At 45.2% G+C, this 23,542-nt stretch overlaps 1 protein-coding gene and 1 long non-coding RNA gene across 2 annotated transcripts; one reads left to right on the top strand and one right to left on the bottom strand.

Moving 5' to 3' along the window:
* Positions 1-798: 798 nt before the first annotated feature.
* PTPMT1 (protein tyrosine phosphatase mitochondrial 1) lies at positions 799-7,100 on the bottom strand. The gene is made up of 4 exons (XM_061381485.1): positions 6,720-7,100; positions 6,535-6,615; positions 3,845-4,036; positions 799-1,133 (listed from the first exon to the last, which is right to left on the bottom strand). Exons 1-4 carry the CDS (start codon positions 7,098-7,100, stop codon positions 975-977), a joined length of 813 nt encoding a protein of 270 aa, XP_061237469.1. The 3' UTR covers positions 799-974.
* Positions 7,101-7,504: 404 nt separating this feature from the next.
* On the top strand, positions 7,505-14,711 carry LOC133227068 (uncharacterized). Its single transcript, XR_009729716.1, has 2 exons — positions 7,505-7,573; positions 13,482-14,711. It is a non-coding gene; the product is annotated as an uncharacterized LOC133227068 (long non-coding RNA).
* Positions 14,712-23,542: the final 8,831 nt, after the last annotated feature.

Here is a 23,542-nt window from a genome sequence, read left to right as displayed (position 1 = left end):
TCTCTACCTGATCAATGTTAAATAGAAGCACCCCTGATCCTGGGACAGAAGGAAAGATGCCCAGTCTCCGTTTTTGTTTTTTTTTTTTTTTGGTAGCCTGCAAAGTGGCTCATTGGTCATTTTCCCACAAAGAATTAGGTGTTAGAGTTCTCCTTCAGGTGTTGCTTGGAAAAAATGGACTAAACCGAAGGTGTCCTTCACCAGCAAGAGTCTACCCTAGAATTCAGGATGTGCCGTCCATTGTTTTTCATCTCTCCGTCAGAATATGTACACTTTGGTTTTATTTTTGGCTTATTCCAAGGAGTAAGCCAGAAAGAAGTAGAAAGGATTATTTCTGGTTAATAGCAGAAACTTTTTTCAAACTCAAATATATAAGGTCACTACTCTTTTAAAAGCTCTAAGATAAATCAAGAGCTAGGAACTGTTCACACAAATAAAAGTTTTTGAAGGGATATGTGTGTGTTTTGAATTCTCAAGGGGTGACTTCCTGAGGGGAACTGACTACATCCCCACACACTTCTAAGTCGCAACACTGACCGAATCCCGCGCTTCCTTTGCTACACACAGGACGACTGCGCCAACCCGAGGACAGCCACGGAAGGCCAGCGGGTTAGCGTTCCGACGGTGGGAAAGAGCCGGGGCTGCATATTTCTCTGCCCTTCTCCTAGTGTTAAACGTCTTTGAGTTACGGGGCTAAGTATTAGGCACAACATCAGGTGCACGACAGGCTTCTTTGATCTTATAAACCCTCAGCCTGGTCCCATTTCCCCATGCCCCATGAACAGAAGCCACACGAAATCTAGCCATACAACAGCGTTATTTCAGGAAAATGAAACAAGACAAAGGGAGCAAAATTAACCCCCACTTAGCACATTTCCTTATGTCAAGTCTGGGCTTAAGCCCCCTTGGTCCTGTTAAGCACTTTCATTCTGTAGGAAGCAGCGCTGTGTTGCATTCTTCCTGATCCACCTGTGTCATGTCAGGGGTGTGTGATGAATCTCCGTCTTGGCCGCCCCTGCAGTGGTCACCTTGTGGAACTCTTTGAGAACTTCTAGCTGGCCAGGTCTGATGTAGATGTGGGACCGGATCTTGGTGATGGCTCTTATGGCCTCCTCTGGAGTCCAGTGGTACACCTGAAGTGCAGGGTTGGGAAGTCAGACAAAGGAAGGAGCAGGTGTTAAGGGGTCCTTGACCTGATAACCGGTGCTCAAGGGCTCTCAGTATTTCTTTAAAAACAGAAACAGAAACCATGAGCCACATATTACAAGTGGGAGAACACTTTAGCCCCTCAGCCAGCCAGTCCCACAATTCTGTGCAGCAGGCTGGTGGGTTGAGGAGACACAAGTCAGTCTTTCTACCTAATTCTTGTTCTGCCAAACCCTGGAAAATTAGGAGGTTGAACACATGAAGCTGAGGTCCTAAATTCACGCGGGCCTAGGCCTACTAAATACCCTCTCTGAGCTAGGCTGTTGGTTACAAGAGTTTCCTGGAAAGAGTACAATTGATGTCATAACTTGTCACTGTGGCTAGAAGAGTACTTTTAAAATGTTTCGAGGAGGGCTATCTTCATGTCCTCAAGATACTTACTTGTTCAGAACGCAACAGAACCAAGAAAGTAGATTTTTAGTCTGCTGGTTCAGTTCTCACTTGGCCCAAGATATCTCCTGACAGCCAGTTTCCAGCAAAACAGACTCCTAATGACCAAAGCTTTAGTATTGTTAAATCCTATATTCACCAGGCCACAGTACCACAAGGCCAGGCCGTTAAATCCTATATTCACCAGGCCACAGTACCACAAGGCCAGGCTGTTAAATCCTATATTCACCAGGCCACAGTACCACAAGGCCAGGCCGTTAAATCCTATATTCACCAGGCCACAGTACCACAAGGCCAGGCCGTTAAATCCTATATTCACCAGGCCACAGTACCACAAGGCCAGGCCGTTAAATCCTATATTCACCAGGCCACAGTACCACAAGGCCAGGCCGTTAAATCCTATATTCACCAGGCCACAGTACCACAAGGCCAGGCCGTTAAATCCTATATTCACCAGGCCAGAGTACCACAAGGCCAGGCCGTTAAATCCTATATTCACCAGGCCACAGTACCACAAGGCCAGGCCGTTAAATCCTATATTCACCAGGCCACAGTACCACAAGGCCAGGCCGTTAAATCCTATATTCACCAGGCCACAGTACCACAAGGCCAGGCCGTTAAATCCTATATTCACCAGGCCACAGTACCACAAGGCCAGGCCGTTAAATCCTATATTCACCAGGCCACAGTACCACAAGGCCAGGCCGTTAAATCCTATATTCACCAGGCCACAGTACCACAAGGCCAGGCCGTTAAATCCTATATTCACCAGGCCACAGTACCACAAGGCCAGGCCGTTAAATCATATATTCACCAGGCCACAGTAACACAAGGCCAGGCCGTTTATCTTTACATTTCCTTTTACCTTAAACTAACTAAATTAGTCAGGGCTCTTCAGGGGCCTCACAGGTAAGAAAAATGAGCTGCGGTGTGTAACAGGAAATGATGGACTAGAGAGTGCTGGCTTCTAAATGTTTTTAAAAGCATCTCCGCTGCCAATCATCAAACTGATAGGCAAAATTCTGCTGGAGCCACTGTTTCTAGAAACTAATAACCAGGACTGTGCTCTGAAATACTTAACAAGATGTGAGTCCTCTAGAGCCATGATCAGCACTGTTCTCTACAGCACTGTATTTCCTGACGGACTGTTTATAACAAATGTTTCTAGCCTTTCGCTTGTATTAACATCCTTTGCAATTCCATTCTTTGCCTGCTCCAGGTCAGTGTTTGACATAGTTCTTATTTGAGTTTTGTAACACATTTAGTTTGAGAAATTGAGCATTGGAGAGGGTCACCCACTTTTGCCTAAGGTCACACAGGTGGCAAGTTGCAGCCTGTCTGCAAATTTCAGATGTTTTCCACCTCCCAATGGCCTAAGATTGGGAACGCGACTCCTTCCAGCAAGGTCCGCCAGTAGATTGGAGAGCTGCTGTACAGGGGCCCAGTCCATTCCCTGGTGGCCCAGTGGTAAAGAATCCACCTTCCAATGTAGGCAATGTGGATGCGCTCCCAGTTGGGGAACTAAGATCCCACATGCAGCAGGGCAGCTAAGCCCACCCTGCAACAAGGGAAGCTCGTGAACTACAATGTAGACGCAGCGCAGCCAAAATAAAGAGGGACTTCCTTGGGGGTACAGTGGTTTAGAATCCACCTGACAATGCTGGGGACATGGGTTTGATCCCTAGTTCGGGAAGATTCCACGTGATGCAGAGCAACTAAGCCCAAGAGCCACAGCTATCGAGCCTGTGCTCTAGAGCCCGGGAGCTACAACTACCGAAGCCCCTGGAGCCTAGTGCCTGTGCCTGCGGACTAAGTCGCTTCAGTCGTGTCCGACTCTTTGCGACCCCATGGACTGTAGCCTGCCACGCTCCTCTGACCATGGGATTCTCCAGGCAAGAATACTGGATGGGTTGCCATGCCCTTCTCCACGGCATCTTCCCGACCCAGGGATCGAACCCAGGTATCTTAATGTCTCCTGCACTGGCAGGTGGGTTCTTTACCACTAGTGCCACCTGTGAAACCCAAGTACAGTGTACAGCGTCCAGTGCCTGTACTCGGCAATAAAAAAGAAGCCGCCACAGTGAGAAACGTGTGCACCTCGATGGAAGAGTAGCCCCCGCTCACAGCAACTGGAGAAAGCCTGCAGTCGGCAGTGAGGGCCCAGTGCAACCAAAAGATAAAAATTTAAAAATAATAAAATAAAAATCAGATCGCTTTTAGAAACAATGGGGGAGAAGAGGGCACCTACCTGAATGAGATACGCGGCCACCATAGTGGCGCTCCTGGAGCGCCCGGCCTTACAGTGCACATAGACAGAATGGCCTAGCGACTGGTGCCTGATGGTAAACTGGACTCCCTTCTGGAGGTTAGCCAGGGTTGGGACCCCAGTCATGTCTACCGTGCTGAGCCGCAGCTGCTCCACTCCTGCTTTCTCCCACTCCTGGGGCCAGGTCCGCCAGCACAGAAAAGAAAATGAAAAACGCCTGATGTGAGTGGCAGGAAGAGGGAGTCCCGTGAGGCAGCAAAGCAACAAGGAAGGTTCACGGTGTATGGTAATATATGCGGTATACTGTTGGCCTAAAAAGAAACTTCTTTCAGAAATGTCTTTAAGATGACTGACTTACATGGTCTTTCATCAAACAACAGCAATGCTTCTGAGTTAGAATTATGTCCAAGATTTACAGCGTTCTTAGTATTTGAATCTTTAGCGACAAAACACAAACTGTATAAAATTCATCGACGAAAGCTGCGTAAACAGTTTTTTTGCATGACCTTGGTGCTTGTGCAGTGATCCAGCTGCAGAGTTCGACTACTACATTTTGCAAGGCCTTCTATTTCTCTGCTCATAAGTATTCTCTTTTTTACCACTTTTTTGGAGAGGGGTATGTGGTAGAAAATAAGAGTTATTTTAAAATTAAAATAACGTACCCACTTTTGTTTTTGCTTAGAAGGAAGAAAAGAATCAACAGAAGAAATAAGGCCTCTGGCAAACTGGGTAACTTTTTTATTTTTTGCCTTAAGACTTGAGGTAGACTTTTTGTTATTAATCCCTTTAGCAAATCAGACACATGACTCTGAATGAAGGTCAACATATTATACAGCTAACGAAATTAACCAAAAACAGCTAAATCTGGCAGTGTGTGTTTACACATCAATTACATCAAACACTTGGGGAGCCTGCTACATCAGATCAGATCAGATCAGATAGTCACGGTCTTAGGCCGTGATTTAAAGTTCCTGAGTCAGAATCTCTTAGGGGTTGTACCTAGGAATGTGCTGTCTTAACAGACAGCCGGATAATGCTTCCCTGGGGCTTCCCTGGGGCTCAGACAGTAATGAATCTGCTGCAATACAGGAGTCAGTCAGTTCAGTTCAGTCGCTCAGTCGTGTCTCTTTGTGACCCCATGGACTGCAGAACGCCAGGCTTCCCTGTCCATCACCAACTCCCGGAGCTTGCTCAAACTTATGTCCATCTAGTCAGTGATGCCATCCAACCATCTCATCCTCTGTCATCCCCTCCTCCTCTTGCCTTCAGTCTTTCCCAGCATCAGGTCTTTTCCAATGAGTCAGTTCTTCGCATCAGGTGGCAATGCAGGAGACCCGGGTTCAATCCCCCGTCAGGAAAATCCCCTGAAGGAAACAGCAAACAACTCCAGTCTTCTTGCCTGGAGAATTCCATGGACAGAGGAGCCTGGTGGGCTATAGTCCACGAGATTGCAAAGAGTTGGGCATGACTGAGTGACTAACACCACTACCACTAGATAATGCTTAGCCATATTAAAACATCAGAACCATTGCCTTGGAGATTTATTTTCTCTAGGCTAGTGAGAGAAGATAGCAGATCTTGATGCCTCACACCCAGAGACCAAGCACTTTCTGTGGCTTGCTCCACAGGACCGACCACACTGAGGCTAATAACACATTTTGGCTACTAACTTCTGAGATTCTGTGGCAAAGTTCTGTGGGAAATCCAAGGAATTGCTATCTGTTCTTTAAAAATGTATGCCATCACTGATCAATAGATTTTAAATGTGAGTCACAATTATTTTTTTAGATTTCAAAAAAGATCTATGGTTTGAAATAACTGTGTGTTCATTAGGCTCTATCAGTACCGTAAACAGGGAAGATAATTGTGCAGTGCTAATAGAAGTCAAACATTAGAAAGACAGGGCAACACCTAATAGCCATCATGAAGAGTTCCACTAAAAAACCACTCACATCTAATGAAAACTAGGTTTTAGGCTTGAACTTCATTTATGACTATGCTTTGGAGTTCCACTATCATCTCTAACATATAAATGAAATTCCCTCGAATAAAAACCAAATGAATTCTATGCAGTTTTTACAAAGAGTTTTATGATACAGTTATCAGAGATTGGGGGTAGCTTTCCTTTTTACAGTTTATAGGGCCTTCGTCTTGAATATCTAACAGTGACGGATCCATACTTAGTGCTCATTAAGTGTTGAACGAATGAAAGCAAGGCAGAGAAAAGTTGCCTTTCAGGACTTCCCTCGTGGTCCAATGGTTAGGACTCTGCTCTTCCAGCTGCAGGGGTCGCAGGTTTGATCCCTGATTGGGGAACTAATATCCCACAGGCCGCGAGGCGTAGCCAAAAAAGAAACGTTGCCTTTCAAGTTTGGCTACTGATGTGAGTTACCAAACCGAGAATACACGTGTGCAGAAAGGAGTAATCAAAGTTGGGCAACTCTACTGTGAAATACCTTTCACATCAATTTCTAATTCACAAATTAGATTCTACCCCCATTCAGCCGCAAGACCAGCTCCTCAGAGGCAAAAAAAAAAAAAAAAAGCCTGGGACGCCCGTGTCTGGGGCAAGGTCACCTACAGCACAGCCTCCCCCCAACCTCCTCCGGGCTCGCCCAGACCCCGGAGTGGTAGAGGGGTGGCGGGCGGGGCGCCGGGCCCCGGAGCCTCACCTTGGAGGAGTTGCACAGGAACCTCGTCTCATACTCCTCGTTCATGGTGATCACCCCGCGCACGTTCTCGTCCTGGACCAGCTGCCGAGGCAAAGAGGGGGCTCAGAAAGGGGCGGGCGGCCGAGGCCCGGGCGGCGCTCGCCGGGCTCGCAGGCCCTGCCGCGGCCCGGCCCGGCCCGGCTCACCCGGCGCGTCATGCTCCGCAGCGGCAGCGCGCCCAGCAGCACGGTGGAATCGATGCGGTGGTACCAGTCGCGGTGCGCCCGGCCGGGCATCTTCCCGCGGAACACAGTGTAGAGCAGCGTCGGGTAGTAGAGCACCCGGGCCAGACCGGCCTCCAGCAACGTGCCGGCCGCCATCCCTGCCCAGCCGGCGCGGCGCAGCGGCGACCCGCCCACCGCCGGGCAGGAAGCGGGCGACCGCGGGCCGGGCCAGGGGGGCGGCGAGGCGGCCGCGGCCCCCAGTGAGGACGACCCGGCCGGCGCGGGCCTCTCGAGCGTCGCGACCTCGGGCCCGGCCCCCGGGGAGTCGCCGGGACCGCCGGGGGCCCCCGGGACCCACACCATGGCTCGGGAGGAGGGGCCGCCGGCCGCCAGGGGGAGGGACCCGGGCTTCCCGGGCGGGAAAGGGGGCCCCGGGCCGAGGGAGGGCCCGTCCCGTGGACCCGAGGTTGTGAGTCTACCGCGTGTGGGGAACTGTGACCCCGGCCTGTGGCTAGTGAGCCCCCGCCTCCCGAGGGAGGGGCTGTGACTCCAGTGGGGGGTGGGGGGCCCTGACCCCTGCGGGTGGAACTGTGACCCCGGCCAGTGAGCCTGGGGCACCTTCGCCAACCACCGGCCAGACCGAGGGGACGGTGACCCCACCGAAGGGCGGGACAGGACCGGGAAGAGGCTCTCTGCCAGGGAGTCCAGAGCTCAGAGCCGAAGGGATAGTAAGGAGAGGGGCCTGATCAAATAGGGGACCTGGGTTCGTCCGGCCCTTCCCACCTCATCCCCACATCTGCCTGAAGTCCTGGCTCCCGCCTCCTAACTAAACTGCAGTAAGTATGTGTGTGTGTGTGTATATGTACATAGTGAAAAATAGATATCAGTTGAGTTCAGTCGCTCAGTCGTGTTCGACTCTTTGCGACCCCATGGACTGCAGCCCGCCAGGCCTCCCTGTCCATCCCCAACTCCCGGAATTTACTCAAACTCATGTCCATTGAGTCGGTGATGCCATCCAACCGTCTCATCCTCTGTCGTCCCCTTCTCCTCCCGCCTTCAATCATTCCCAGCATCAGGGTCTTTTCAAATGAAAAATAGATATAAGTGATATCTGCTCTATTTATGAAAATATATTAATATTAAAAATATTATCGTAGGTACTTTTCTGGCGATCTAGTGGTTAAGACTCTGTGCTCCCAGGGCAAGGAGCGCCAGTTCCATCCCTGTCAGGGAAATAAGATCCCACAGCCTTGCATAGGCTAGACCAAAAATTAAATAAATAGAGGTTTAAAAATATATATATTATGATAAACATAAAACCTACAACCTACAAGTAAGCAAGAGGAATAGTTGTCACACTGATTATTTATAGTTAAATAGCACTCTGAAAAGTACATCTTGTGCTTTTTTTCCTCGCTCAGTCGTGTCCCACTCTTTGCGACCTGTGGACTGTAGCCCACCAGGCTTCTCCGTCCATGGCATTCTCCAGGCAAGAATACTGGAGTGGGTCGGCATTTCCTTCTCCACATCTTGTGCTTTTTAAAACAGCTTATCTCCTACTACAAATGACACATATGAATAACAACTGGAACATACAGGAAAGCAGAATTTAATCACCCGTAATCCTACCACCTCAAACACATTTTTTTCTTCCAACTTTCTTTTCATGTGTTATCATTAAATTTTTTATAACAGTTTTATTGAGATATAATTCACATACCATACAATTTATGCATTTAAAGTGTACAGTTCAATGGCTTTTAGTATATTTGCAGTTGTACAACCATCACCACAATCAATTGTAGAATACTTTCATCATCTCCCAAAGAAACCCTATGCCCATTAGAATATTCACTCCGTGTTTTCCCTCAACACACCAGGCCTTGGTACTCATTCGTTTACTCTCTGTTGCTGTATACACGTTTTTCTATCCAAGCACGGAGTTCTGGAGTCATATAATAGTGCTATGTGATTTACGTACACCATTTAAAAATCAGCGGTGTCATTTTGGTGAAATTTTGTGTCACTGTGTGTGTTCGTTCGTTCGTTTTGGCTGCTGCCATGGGGTGTGTGGGATCTTATTTCCTTGACCAGAGATGGAGCCCACGCCTCACTGCAGTGGAAGCCCAGAGTCAAGCACTGAGCCACCAGGGAAGTCCGCATAAGCACGTTCAATATTACTACATTATTTTTATCATTTATAACGAACCTAATTACGATACCATAATGTGATCATTCTATTCTTAGATATTCAGGATAATTCCACATTTGTATTATAAAACATTTTCAACATGAAATTTTTTTCTACTTTTTTTTATATTTAGAATTACTATATTAGGATAGGTTCCTAAAAGTGGAATTACTGTGTCAAAAGATAGTTTACAAGTTTTGCTCTATATAAAGTATATAACCTGAAAAGTTTCATCCTTACCCCCAAACCCACTCTTCAGAAATACAGATTTTTACATGCATATCTTTTTCTAACATTTTGTGATGAACCTTTTCATAATAAAAAATTAAATAGATTCAACAGGGAAAATTCATATAATCACTATCCAAACTCAACAATTAGCATTTTATTGTTTGTTTTATCACATTCATCCACTAATCCTTTTTGCTACATTGAGACTATATATATTTTATAAAAATTGACTCATCCTATACCTATTGTTCTATTTCCCGCTTTTTACACTCAACATTATTTGTAAGTATTATGTCAATAGAGATAGATGTACATTTTCTTCATTCTTTTCAGATGTACATCATATTCCAATATATGGATTCCCATTCAATTAAAAAATATTTATTGAGTGTCCTATATATTCCAAACAATATTCCAATACTTAGGATATGTCAGTGGACAATATCAGTGAAGATTTCTGTTCTCTCTTGCCTTTCCTGTATGAACTATATTTTGGGGTAACCAAATACCTCCAGTTGGTGAGGGAAAGTTATTTACAGCAGACTTCCTGTAAATGCATATGGAAGGAATAATGAAATTAGAAACTCAGGATTGTGCATTTTAGCCAATAAATGTGGAAGGAAAGACAGGATTAGAAAGACAGCATTTTGCAATTTCTAGTGAAATAATTGATACTGTCAATGGTCACCAATGTATAAAAGCATGAGATAAGGTGATGATACGAAACTTTACCATGGACGGATCAGGCTGATTTACCTGAACCACAGATACATCTCTGCATTGCTGAAATCAGGACAACCTACCTGAACATCACATTTCCAGATGTAATGCAGTGTGATGCTCACACCACCAACCTCAAAAAAGTCAAGCCTGACTTTTACCAGGCCTCTAGGGCTAAAGTTCATTTATAGGAGATGTAGGTGATAAGGCCTTCCCAGGTTGCACAGTGGTGAAGAATCCGCCCACAATGCAGGAGACCCAAAAGACGCTCCTTTGATCCCAGGATCAGAAAGATCCCCTCGACTCCAGTGTTCTTGCCTGGAAAATTCCATGGACAGAGGAGCCTGGTGGACTATAGTCCATGGGATCACAAAGAGTCAGACATGACTGAGCGCGCGCGCGCGCGCGCACACACACACACACACACACACACACGTGATAGAAAAGTGAAAGTGAAAGTTGCTCAGTCCTGTCTGACTCTGACGCCATGGTCTCTACAGTCCATGGAATTCTCCAGGCCAGAATACTGGACTAAGTAGCTTTTCCCTTCTCCAGCGGAATCTTCCCAACTCAGGGATCTAACCCAGGTCTCCCAAATTGCAGGCAGATTCTTTACCAGCTGAGCCACAAGTGAAGCACTGGAGTGGGTAGCCTATCCCTTCTCCAGCAGATCTTCCCTACCCAGGAATCGAACCAGGGTCTCCTGCATTGCAGGCAGATTCTTGACCAACTGAGCTATCAGGGAAGCCCTAGGTGGTAGAAGGGTAAGTGATGTAATCATAGGGGAGCAACAGACAAATCCAGAATTTGGGACACTTGGCAGGAACAGCTGACTCAGTTTCTTCAACAAGTCAAAAACTTGAAAAAAAGGGGGAGAGGGGAGTATAACGGATTCACTTTGCTGTATACCTGAAAATAATATGTTTGTAAATCAACTATACTCCAATGAAAATTAAAAAAAAAAAAGAATGAGAGAGCAGCTACCTCAGATTAGGAGTCCTAGAGGCAAGACAACCAGAAGTAAACACTTAAGCCATTTAGATCCTAATTCAAATGAATCAGCTATTAAAAGTCATTTTTCAAAATGACGAGACAATTGATTATGGACTGAAATAATACCAAAGAATGACTGCTAACTTGTTAATGTCATCATGGCATTGTTACAATGTAAGAAAATGGTCTCTAAATATATTGACTACATGCTTACGGAAGTGAGTAGAAATAGATGACACGTGTGGGACTTGCCTCAAAAGACTGCACCAAGGAAAAAAGACGGATTAGACAAATATGGCAAAATATGAACCATTGTTGAGTCAGAGTAACATTCTTTAAAATTTTGTTAGTTTATGTTTATTTTGGGCTGTTCTGGGTCTTCTCTGCTGCCTGGGCTTTTCTCTGGTTGTGGTCGGTGGGGGTTACTCTCCAGCTGTGGTGTGCGGGCTTCTCCTGTTGCAGAGCATGGGCTCTAGGGGCTTCAGCAGCTGCAGCTGCCTAGCTGTAGAGCACACTCTCAGTGGTTGTGACACACGGGCCTACTTGCTTCTAGGCACGTGGGATCCTTCTGGACCAGGGATCGAACACATGTCTCCTGCATCAGCAGGCGGATTCTTTACCACTGAGCCGCCAGGGAAGCCCCAGAATGATGTTCTTTGGGGGTTCATGATGCCCTCCTGCCTATTTTTTTAAAAAGTATTTTCAAACTAAAAATTTTAAATAGGGTTTTTAGCACATCAATGTGGCTTAATGAAAATGATAGGTACAGCAGATAATCTTGTATGACTTTTTCATTAAAGATTCAACTGCATTGTTGTGTGTAGGTGCTATTCATTAAATTTTCCTGCTCTCTAATAATCCATTATATGATTATACCATCATTTACCTCCCCATTCTCCTGTGATGGAAATTTAGATTGGTTTCCATTTTTATTAATGAAGAATGTATCAGTAAGTAGTTTCACCTTTTATGTAGTCAAATATTTTTTTTGTTGTTATTCTCTCCACCCTGGATTTGCTTTTTATTTTCTGATTATAATAGTAATACATGCTTATTATAAAAAAATGCAAGCACTTCAAAATTACATGGTATAAAAAGTCGATGTCTGCTGCAATCTCAGCTCCAGAGAAAACCACTCTTATATGCACATCCCCCAGTGATTGGCTTTTTTCCTTTTTAGGAACTGTCCACCAAAATTCTTTTTTTTTTTTTTGGCTGAGCGATGTAGCATTTGAGATCTCACCTGGCTAGGGATTAACCCATGCCCACTACATTGGGAACCCAGACTCTTAACCACTGTACCTCCAGGGAAGTCCCCAAAATACTTTATTCACTTTTTTTACAATGTCTGAGCAGTCATATGCCCAATGTCCCTTAGAATGGGAAGTGATATAGGACTCAGTTCTATCTCCAATGGGATGTGAGCACCAGTAATGTACGCAAGGACGAGGACCAGCGGATCTGGTCCATAAATCCTCCACAAACCTCTCCCATACCCTCTCTCTCTTCTTGTGAGATGAAATAGCAATGGTGATGGCTAGAATCACCATGCCAGGAACCAGTTACAGGTGGCAGAGTCCTCATTAATCTGGGTCACTAAGAACTACTTAGAGTAGAAACCACCTATCTTCATCCTCCCACTAACTGGGAATATCTGCTCTCATCTGTTAAGGGAGAGAGAAATAAATTTCTAATTTGTTTCAGCTATTTATTTTAGGTCTAATTGTTGCAACAGCTTAACCTATCCTAATGTATGTGCATTGCTGCTGCTGCTGCTGCTGCTAAGTCACTTCAGCCGTGCCCATCTCTGTGCGACCCCATAGACGGAAGCCCACCAGGCTGCCCTGTCCCTGGGATTATCCAGGCAAGAACGCATTACTCGGTTGCAATGTGAAGTCCAACTTTTTTTTTCTTTTTACTATACCAAATATACATACTATAAAATACGCCATTTAAACCATTTTTAAGTGTACAGTTCATTAAGTATTTTCACATTGTTGTTAAGCCATCACCACCATCCATTTCCAGAACTTTTCTCATCTTCCCAAACTGAAACTCCATACCCATTGAACAAACTCGCCATGTCTCCCTCCCCTCAGCTCTTGGTAAACACCGCTGTAGCTTCTGTCTCTATGTATGACCCTGAGTACTCTAGGTACCTCATATAAGTAGAATCATATAGCATTTGTCCTTTTGTGACAGGCTTATTTCCCTCAAGTTTCATCTATGCTGCAGCAGGTGTCAAAATTTCCTTCCTTTTCAATGCTGAGTAGTACTCATACGTATATATACACATACATATACATATATATATATATAGGCTTCCCAGGTGGCACTTGTGGTAAAGAGCCTGCCTGCCAATGCAGGAGACTTAAGAAATACAGGTTCGGGTTCGATCCCTGGGTCGGGAAGATCCCCTGGAGGAGGGCACAGCAACCCACTCCAGTATTCTTGCCCAGAGAATCCCATGGATAGAGGAGCCTGGTCACATTTTGTTTATCCATTCATCCCTTGGGTTGTGAATCCCAGCCCTTAATTAGCTTGGGCAAAAAGCTATATTGAAATTTTCTTTTTCTTTTTCAATATTTATGGCTGTGGTGTTGGAGAAGACTCTTGAGAGTCCCTTGGACTGCAAGGAGGTCCAACCATTCCATCCCAAAGGAAATCAGTCCTGAATATTCATTGGAAGGACTGATTCTGAAGCTGAAACACCAATACTTTGGCCACCTGATGCGAAGAACTGACTCATTGGAAAAGACCCTGATGCTGGGAAAGATTGAAGGCAGGAGGAGAAGCGGACGACAGAAGATGAGATGGGTGGATGGCATCAGTGACTCAGTGGACATGAGTTTGAGTAAGCTCTGGAAGTTGGCAATGGCAAAGAGTCGGACATGATTGAGTGACTGAACTGAACCGATGGGTCCTCATTGCAGTGCACAAGCCGTCTCCAGTTGCAGCAAGTGGGGCTATTCTCTCCTTGCGGTGCTCAGGCTTCTCATTGCAGTGCTTTCTCTTGCTGCTCACAGGCTCTAGAACTCTGGCTCAGTAGTCGAAGCCTGGACTTACTTGTCCCGAGGCATGTGGGATCTTCCTGGATCAAGGACTGAATCTGTTTTCCCTGCAGGGGAATTCTTTACCACTGAGCCACCAGGGAAGCCTGAGAGACTATTTTTAATTGTAATAACTACTGTTAAATTTTCTTCTAACATCGCTATATCTGTATACATTGAGTACCTGTTGTATGTTTTTTCACAATTTTAACAACCTTCTAAATTTAATTATTTAATTTAGAGGACTTCCCTGGCAGTCCAGTGGTCAAGACTCTGAGTTTCTATGGCAGGGGATTTGGGTTTGGTCCTTGTTTGGAAACTTAAGATTCCTACATGCCCTGCGGTGTGGCCAAGAAGTTTTCTAAAAAAATTACTTAGTTTCCCATTCTGACAGTAAAAAAAAGTACACACTGTTTTAACGAGAATCCCTTAATTATTCACGAGTTAAGTTTGAACATCTTACCTTTGTCAGTATTTCTATGCTTCCTATGCACTGCGTGTTTCTTTCTTTTGCAGGTCTGGCTAATGGGTTGTTTGTTGTTACTCTCCCTGGCCACAGAACCTGTACAGATTCTAAGTGTATGGCTTGATAAATTTTACATATCTACACACCCATGTAAACTCCACCCAGAATAAGACATAAAACATTCCAATACTCCAGAAAACTCGCTGGAGCTCCCTCCAATCAATAGCCAATGCTCTTTCCCTAGCAAAGATAATCTCTATTCTGACTTTTTTTCTTTTTTTCGCCCATATTCAAATTTCAGTTGAATAAACTCATACAACATATGCTCTTTTCTTATGACTTGTTTTGCTCCATTTTATGTCTGTGCAGTTCATCCATATTGTTATATACAGTTGTAGTTTGTTCCTTTTCATTGCTATATAAATAGCCTGTTGTAAGTATATTCCATAATTTATTTATCTATCATTTCCAGTTTGGGCTATTATTAATAAAGGTACTACAAACCATTTTTTTTTGGGGGGGGTGGGAATAAGTATTCACTTGTACTGGGAGTAAAACTGCCCATGTCATGGGGTACAAGGTCATTTAACTCCTTGAGTTTCAGATCAGATCAGTTGCTCAGTCCTGTCCGACTCTTTGTGACCCCATGAATCGCAGCACGCCAGGCCTCCCTGTCCATCACCAACTCTCGGAGTTTACTCAGACTCACGTCCATCGAGTCAGTGATGCCATCCAGCCATCTCATCCTCTGTCGTCCCCTTCTCCTCCTGCCCCCAACCCCTCCCAGCATCAGAGTCTTTTCCAGTGAGTCAACTCTTCGCATGAGGTGGCCAAAGTACTGGAGTTTCAGCTTTAGCATCATTCCTTCCAAAGAACTCCCAGGGCTGATCTCCTTCAGAATGGACTGGTTGGATCTCCTTGCAGTCCAAGGGACTCGCAAGAGTCTTCCCCAACACCACAGTTCAAAAGCATCAATTCTTCGGCACTCATCCTTCTTCACAGTCCAACTCTCACATCCATACATGACCACAGGAAAAACCATAGCCTTGACTAGACGAACATTTGTTCCTTGAGTTTAGTGAAAGTGAAAGTCGCTCAGTCCTGTCCGACTCTTTGCGACCCCATGGACCATACAGTCCATGGAATTCTCCAGGCCAGAATACTGGATTGGGTAGCCTCTCCCTTCTCCAGGGGATCTTCCCAACCCAGGGATCAAACCCAGGTCTCCTGCATCTACATCACAGGCCGACTGTTTGCCACTGAGCCACCTGGGAAGCCCATATATTTGACAAGAAACTTGTATTCAAAATATGTAAAGAACACCTCCAAACCAAAACAAGAAAAAAAAAAGAGAGAGAGAGAAAAGAGAGAAAAAAGATTGAATAGGCGATTCACACACACACAAATATCCAAATGGTCAATAAGAATTATGTATGTAAAGTAGCCATTAGGGGAAAAAAAAATCAAACCACAATAAAATATCACTCCACTTGCACCAGAATGACTAAAATTAAAGGACTTGAAAGGGGCTTCCCTGGTAGCAGAGTGGTTGAAAAATCCACATGCCAATGGAGGGGACGCTGGTTTGATCCCTGGTCCGGGAAGATTCCACATGCCTCCGGGCAACTGAGCTGGAGTGCTGGTGAGCCCGAGCTGCACAAGAAGAGAAGCCACTGCAATGAGTAGCCCTCCCTCGAGGAAACTAGAGAAAGCCCATTCGCCAACAAGAAAGACCCAGGACAATAAAATAAATAAATAAATCTTAATTAAAAAAAAACACAGAAAAAATATTTATTAAAATATTTAACCAAGCCTCCTATTCCTCACTTGTATGATCATCCTTTTTTTTAAAAAATTTATTTTTGGCTTCAAGTCAGTAGTTGGAACACTTAGGCTCAGTAGATTCAGCTCACAGGCTTAGCTGCTCCAAGGCATGTGGGATCTTTCCGGGATCGAACCCATGTTCCCTGCATTGGCAGGTGGTTCTTAATAACTTCCCTGATAGCTCAGATGGTAAAGTGTCTGTCTACAATGAGGGAGGCCCGGGTTCAGTCCCTGGGTTGAGAAGATCCCCTGGAGAAGGAAATGGCACCCCACTCCAGTATTCTTGCCTGGAAAATCCCATGGACAGAGGAGCCTGGTAGGCTACAGTCCATGGGGTCACAAAGAGTCAGACACAACTGAGCGACTTCACTTTCACTTTCTTAATAATTAGACCGCCAGAGAAGCCCTCTTTCTGGGTTTTATCTCTTTCTCTCAACAAGCATGCTGTTTAACAAAAATGGGATCTTACTGTACCTATTAATTTGTCACCTGTTTTATTTATTTGTTTGATTGTGTTGGATCTTAGTTGTGGAACCCAAGATTTCGTTGCATCCTGCCAGAATTTTCATTGCCGTGAATGGACTCCCTAGTCGTGGCATCGCTAGTTGTGATACACGCTCAGGCTTAGTTGCTCCGCAGCAGGTGGGATTCCTAGTTCCCTGACTAGGGATTGAACCCAAGTCCCCTGCATTGCAAGGCAGGTTCTTAACCACTGGACTACCAGGGAAGTCCTATCACCTGTTTCATTCACTATGTGTCATGAACATTTGCTCACAATTATTTGAAAAAGCATATATATATATATAATATTCTAGGCTATGGATATATCATACTTTATCACTCTGTTTTTGTGTCAAATTTTATGCAATTCCAACAATGTTATGATCCATCTCTGCTCTTATCCTGATTATTTTCTCAAGAAATGCTCCTAGAAAGATATGTAAACCTTCAGATTCCTCCAGGCTATCTGAATTTTACTCCCACCAGCACGTGGAAAAAGGCTTGCTTCCCCGAACCCTCATTAACATTTTTAAAAACAAATCTTCATCCATTTGGAAGGCAAAAAATTAAATGGCAATTTTCATCCTTGTTTACCTCACAGCAGGCTTTTTTTTGCATTTGGACTACTGAGTGTTTTTGTCTTCATTGTGAAGCCCTTTGAAGCTGAATCTGTAGTCCTCATGTAACTGTTCTGCCGCCCAACTCTGGGCTTAGTGGTAATTAGATTCAAGAGTGGCACTAGCGTCCGGCAAGGACTGGCCGTACGTCCGGAGGCAGATAGAAGGGGAAAGTTTCTGGTTGCCCGTCCAGAACTATCTATCCAGCTGGACACTTTGAGAACCAGAGAGAGAAGAGGTTAGCAGGACAGGTGTGGCCGCCGCTCCCATTTAGCTCAGGATAGGGTGCAGGGCTGACTGAGGGGAAACTGGGTCTTGTTCTGATGGGCGGGGCCATGCTCAGTAAATCCTCAATCCAATTTTCTGTTGAGGGGTGGAGCTGTGTTCCCTCCCTGCTATTTTCCTGGGGCCAAACTATGGTGGAGCAGCGCCACCTCAGACACCACCAGAGATGCTCAGAGAGCTCAAACAAACCCTATGCGCACAGAGACTGGCACAGAACTGTGTTTGAGCATCTCCTGCGGAGGTACGGGCTGGCGGTGGTCTGCCGCAGGGACAGGGGCTTTGGGTGCAGCACACTTGTGTATGGGAAAAAGCCCTCTTAGAGGAGGTCGCCATTAACCCCACCAGAGAGCTGCCAGAACTTACACAGGACTGGGAAATAGACTCTTGGAGGGCACAACAGAACCTTGTGCACCAGGACCCAGGAGAAAGGAGCAGCGACGCCACAGGAGACTGACCCGGACTTGCCTGTGGGTGTCCGGGAGTCTCTGGCGGTGGCCTGCTGCAGGGTTGGGGGCACTGAGTGTAGCAGTGCATGCATAGGATCTTTTGAAGGAGGTCGCCATTATCTTCTTTACCTCCACCATAGTTTGGTGAAAGTGAAGTCGCTCAGTTGTGTCCGACCCTTAGCGACCCCATGGACTACAGCCCACCAGGCCCTCCATCCATGGGATTTTCCAGGCAGGAGTACTGGAGTGGGGTGCCATTGCCTTCTCCGTTAACAGCGGCTAGGCATATTATATTTACTTGGAGCTGGTATACTTGGTGACAGCCTTAGTGCCCTCGGACATGCTTAGCCAGCTCCCGGCTCCAGATAAATAGCAGAGAGGGAACACCACAGCTACACCCATCAACAGAAAATTGGATTAAAGATTTACTGAGCATGGCCCCGCCCATCAGAATAAGATCCAGTTTCTCCCTCAGTCAGTCTTTCCCATCAGGAAGCTTCCATAAGCCTCTTATCCTCTTCCATCAGAAGGCAGACAGACTGAAAACCACAGTCACAGAAAACTAACCAATCTAATCACATGGACCACAGCCTTGTCTAACTCAATGAAACTATGAGCCATGCCCTGTGGGGCCACCCATGGTGGAGAGTTCTGACAAAATGTGGTCCACTGGAGAAGGGAATGGCAAACCACTTCAGTACTCTCGCCTTGAGAACCCCATGAATAGTGTGAAAAGGCAAGAAGATAGGACCCTGAAAGAGGAACTCCCCAGGTCGGTGGGTGCCCAGTATGCTGCTGGAGATCAGTGGAGAAATAACTCCAGAAAGAATGAAGGGATGGAGCCAAAGCAAAAACAATACCCAGCTATGGATGTGACTGGTGATAGAAGCAAGGTCCGATGCTTTAAAGAGCAACATTGCATAGGAACCTGTAGTGTTAGGTCCATGAATTGAGGCAAATTGGAAATGGTCAAACAGGAGATGGCAAGAGTCAACATCGACATTCTAGGAATCAGCGAACTAAAATGGACTGGAATGGGTGAATTTAACTCAGATGACGATTATATCTACTACTGTGGGCAGGAATCCCTTAGAAGAAATGGAGTAGCCATCATAGTCAACAAGAGTTCAAAATGCAGTACTTGGATGCAATCTCAAAAACGACAGAATGATCTCTGTTCGTTTCCAACGCAAACCATTCAATATCACGGTAATCCAAGTCTATGCCCTGACCAGTAATGCTGAAGAAACTGAAGTTGAAGACCTACAAGACCTTCTAGAATTAACACCCAAAAAAGATGTCCTTTTCATTATAGGGCACTGGAATGAAAAAGTAGGAAGTCAAGAAACACCTGGAGTAACAGGCAAATTTGGCCTTGGAGTACAGAATGAAGCAGGACAAAGGCTAATAGAGTTTTGCCAAGAGAACACACTGGCCATAGCAAACACCCGCTTCCAACAACACAAGAGAGGACTCTACACATGGACATCACCAGATGGCCAACACCAAAATCAGATTGATTATATTCTTTGCAGGTAAAGATGGAGAAGCTCTATACAGTCAGCAAAACAAGACTGGGAGCTGACTGTGGCTCAGATCATGAACTCCTTATTGCAAAATTCAGACTTAAATTGAAGAAAGTAGGGAAAACCACTAGACCATTCAGGTATGACCTAAATCAAATCCCTTATGATTATACAGTGTAAGTGAGAAATAGATTTAAGGGACTAGATCTGATAGACAGAGTGCCTGATGAACTATGGGCAGAGGTTCATGACATTGTATAGGAGACAGGGAGCAAGACCATCTCCATGGAAAAGAAATGCAAAAAAGCAAAATGGCTGTCTGAGGAGGCCTTACAAATAGCTGTGAAAAGAAGAGAAGTGAAAGGCAAAGGAGAAAAGGAAAGATATACCCATTTGAATGCAGAGTTCCAAAGAATAGCAAGGAGAGATAAGAAAGCCTTCCTTAGTAATTAGTGCAAAGAAATAGAGGAAAACAATAGAATGGGAAAGACTAGAGATCTCTTGAAGAAAATTAGAGATATCAAGGGACTATTTCATGCAATGATGGGTTCAATAAAGGACAGAAATGGTATGGACCAAACAGAAGCAGAAGATATTAAGAAGAAGTGGCAAGAATACACAGAAGAGCTGTACAAAAATGATCTTCACGACCCAGATAATCACGATGGTGTGATCACTGACCTAGAGCCAGACATCCTGGAATGTGATCAAGTGGGCTTTAGGAAGCATCACTACAAACAAAGCTAGTGGAGGTGATGGAATTCCAGTTGAGCTATTTCAAGTCCTAAAAGATGATGCTGTGAAAGTGCTGCACTCAATATGTCAGCAAATTTGGAAAACTCAGCAGTGGCCACAGGACTGGAAAAGGTCAGTTTTCATTCCAATCCCAAAGAAAGGCAATGCCAAAGAATGCTCAAACTACCACACAGTTGCACTCATCTCACACGCCAGTAAAGTAATGCTCAAAATTCTCCAAGCCAGGCTTCAATAATACATGAACCATGAACTTCCAGATGTTCACGCTGGTTTTAGAAAAGGCAGAGGAACCAGAGATTAAATTGCCAACATCCATTGGATCATCGAAAAAGCGAGAGAGTTCCAGACAAACATCTATTTTTGCTTTATTGACTATGCCAAAGCCTTTGACTGTGTGGATCACAATAAACTGTGGAAAATTCTGAAAGAGATGGGAATACCAGACCATCTGACGTGCCTCCTGAGAAATCTGTATGCAGGTCAGGAAGCAACAGTTAGAACTGGACATGGAACAACAGACTGGTTCCAAATAGGAAAAGGAATACATCAAGGCTGCATATTGTCACCCTGCCTATTTAACTTATATGCAGAGTACATCATGAGAAACGCTGGGCTGGAAGAAGCACAAGCTGGAATCAAGATTGCCGGGAGAAATATCAATAACCTCAGATATGCAGATGACACCACCCTTATGGCAGAAAGTGAAGAACTAAAGAGCCTCTTGATGAAAGTGAAAGAGGAGAGTGAAAAAGTAGGCTTAAAGCTCAACATTCAGAAAACAAAGATCATGGCATCCGGTCCCATCACTTCATGGCAAATAGATGGAGAAACAGTGGAAACAGTGGCAGATTTTATTTTGGGGGGCTCCAAAATCACTGCAGATGGTGAGTTCAGCCATGAAATTAAAAGACGCTTACTCCTTGGAAGAAAAGTTATGACCAACCTAGACAGCGTATTAAAAAGCAGAGACATTACTTTGCCAACAAAGGTCCGTCTAGTTAAGATTATGGTTTTTCCAGTAATCATGTATGGATGTGACAGTTGGAATATAAAGAAAGCTGATCACTGAAGAATTGATGCTTTTGAAGTGTGGTTTTGGAGAAGACTCTTGAGAGTCCCCTGGACTGCAAGGAGCTCCAACCAGTCCATCCAAAAGGAGATCAGTCCTGAGTGTTCATTGGAAGGACTGATATTGAAGCTGAAATTCCAATACTTTGGCCACCTGATGCAAAGAGCTGACTCATCTGAATAGACCCTGATGGTGGGAAAGATTGAAGGCGGGAGGAGAAGGGGACGACAGAGGATGAGATGGTTGGATGGCGTCACTGACTCAATGGACATTCAGTTCAGTTCAGTTCAGTCGCCTAGTCGTGTCCGACTCTTTGCGACCCCATGAATCACAGCACACCAGGCCTCCCTGTCCATCACCAACTCATAGAGTTTACCCAAACTCATGTCCATTGAGTCGGTGATGCCATCCAGCCATCTCATCCTCTGTCCTCCCTTTCTCCTCCTGCCCTCCTTCTTTGCCAGCATTAAGTATGGGCAAACTCTGGGAGTTGGTGATGGACAGGAAGGCCTGGCGTGCTTCAGTCCATGGAGGGAGAAGGCAATGGCACCCCACTCCAGTACTCTTGCCTGGAAAATCCCATGGACGGAGGAGCCTGGTAGGCTGCAGTTCATGGGATCGTGAAGAGTTGGACATGACTGAGACTTCACTTTCTCTTTTCACTTTCATGCATTGGAGAAGGAAATGGCAACCCACTCCAGTGTTCTTGCCTGGAGAATCCCAGGGACAGCGGAGCCTGGTGGGCTGCCGTCTATGGGGTCGCACAGAGTTGGACACCACTGAAATGACTTAGCAGCATATGACTGACTGAAGAACAACAATATATGACAACCTTCTATAAGCTGTAATGGTCTATAAATGGAAGATGTTTTCAGTAAATTACACACAAAACTATTAACAAGAACAAGATCATATATCAACATTATTTGTTGTTCACTAAGTCCTGTCCGACTCTTTGCAACCCCATGGACTGCAGCACGCCAGGCTTCCCTGTCCCTCACTATCTCCCTGAGTTTGCTCAAACTCACGTCTGTTGAGTTGGTGATGCCACCCAACCATCTCATCCTCTGTTATGCTTTCTCCTGCCTTCAGTCTTTCCCAGCATCAGTCTTTTCCAATAAGTCAGCTCTTCGCATCCGGTGGCCAAAGTACTGGAGTTTCGGCTTCAGCATCGGTCCTTTCAATGACTATTCAGGGATCGACTGGTTTGAATATCAGCATTATAAATGTATATAAAATGATAAACTACACAACTAGGAAATCTGATAGTGTACAATTTAAGGGTTAGTTGTTTAGATCTATATGGTACTAGAAACACTGTGACTATTTTTTTTCCTTCCTAAGAGAGGAAAGAGGTGCTTCCAACACATGGGAAAACCCTTGAGGCCTCTGCTTGGGAGTCCACTTATTTTTTTTGTGGTAAGGTAGGGTATAATCAGTATTTGTGGGTAGAAGAGTTATTGCTCTGAGAAGCCAGATGTTACAGAGAAATCATTTGCAAACCCATGAGTTATTTGCATGTTGTTGGGGCCAAAAGGTCTCAGAACTAAGTTTTCTTTCTTTCTCTGCATTTTACTGTCCCACAAGATGTAGAACTTGTGGGAATAAATGACGTTGACCTTTTAAACAAACAAACGAACTATTTGCATTCTACCTAGATCTTGGGATTTCTAGGTCAGTCTGAAGGAGGTCTTCAAGAACCTAGCCTTTGTTACGGAAAAAAAAATTTTTTTTTTCACTGGGAGAAGCAGGTTAGGGCTGGAAAAATCAGTCTTTTAGTAGAACTTTTATGAGCTTCCTGGCGCTCCAAGGATTTTTGCAAGGTTGTGAGTTCACCCAGCTGCTCATCCCGCCAGAGGGCTTTCGTTTAACTCTGAAAGCTTGCAATACACTTACAGTCCACGTCTCAGCAGACAAGGAAGGGCCGGATCCCGTTGCTTATCGGCTGGGTTAGAAAGGAGGGTGTGTCGGGTGCCCAGCGCTGGCCAAGCACCATCCCATTCACTCACCCATTCATTCATCAAGTATTTTATTATGCGCATATTCAGCGCCAAGCAGAGGTTGGCGCCCGCCAGTTCGTCCAGAACTCTTGTGGGTGAGGGGCGCAGAGCCGAGAACTTCCAAGTTTTC

Source organism: Bos javanicus, chromosome 15 (genome assembly GCF_032452875.1).
Source record: "Bos javanicus breed banteng chromosome 15, ARS-OSU_banteng_1.0, whole genome shotgun sequence".
Lineage (NCBI taxonomy): Eukaryota > Metazoa > Chordata > Mammalia > Artiodactyla > Bovidae > Bos > Bos javanicus.
Note: the sequence above shows the minus strand (reverse complement) of the source record. Positions and strands in the feature narration are given on the sequence as shown.

Coding starts and splice junctions, on each gene's coding strand:
- PTPMT1 (XM_061381485.1), bottom strand. CDS start 7,100: ATGGTGTGGGTCCCGGGGGCCCCCGGCGGTCCCGGCGACTCCCCGGGG. Junction 6,616..6,719: donor TGCGGAGCATGACGCGCCGG/GTGAGCCGGGCC, acceptor TTGCCTCGGCAG/CTGGTCCAGGACGAGAACGT. Junction 4,037..6,534: donor TCCTGTGCAACTCCTCCAAG/GTGAGGCTCCGG, acceptor ACCTGGCCCCAG/GAGTGGGAGAAAGCAGGAGT.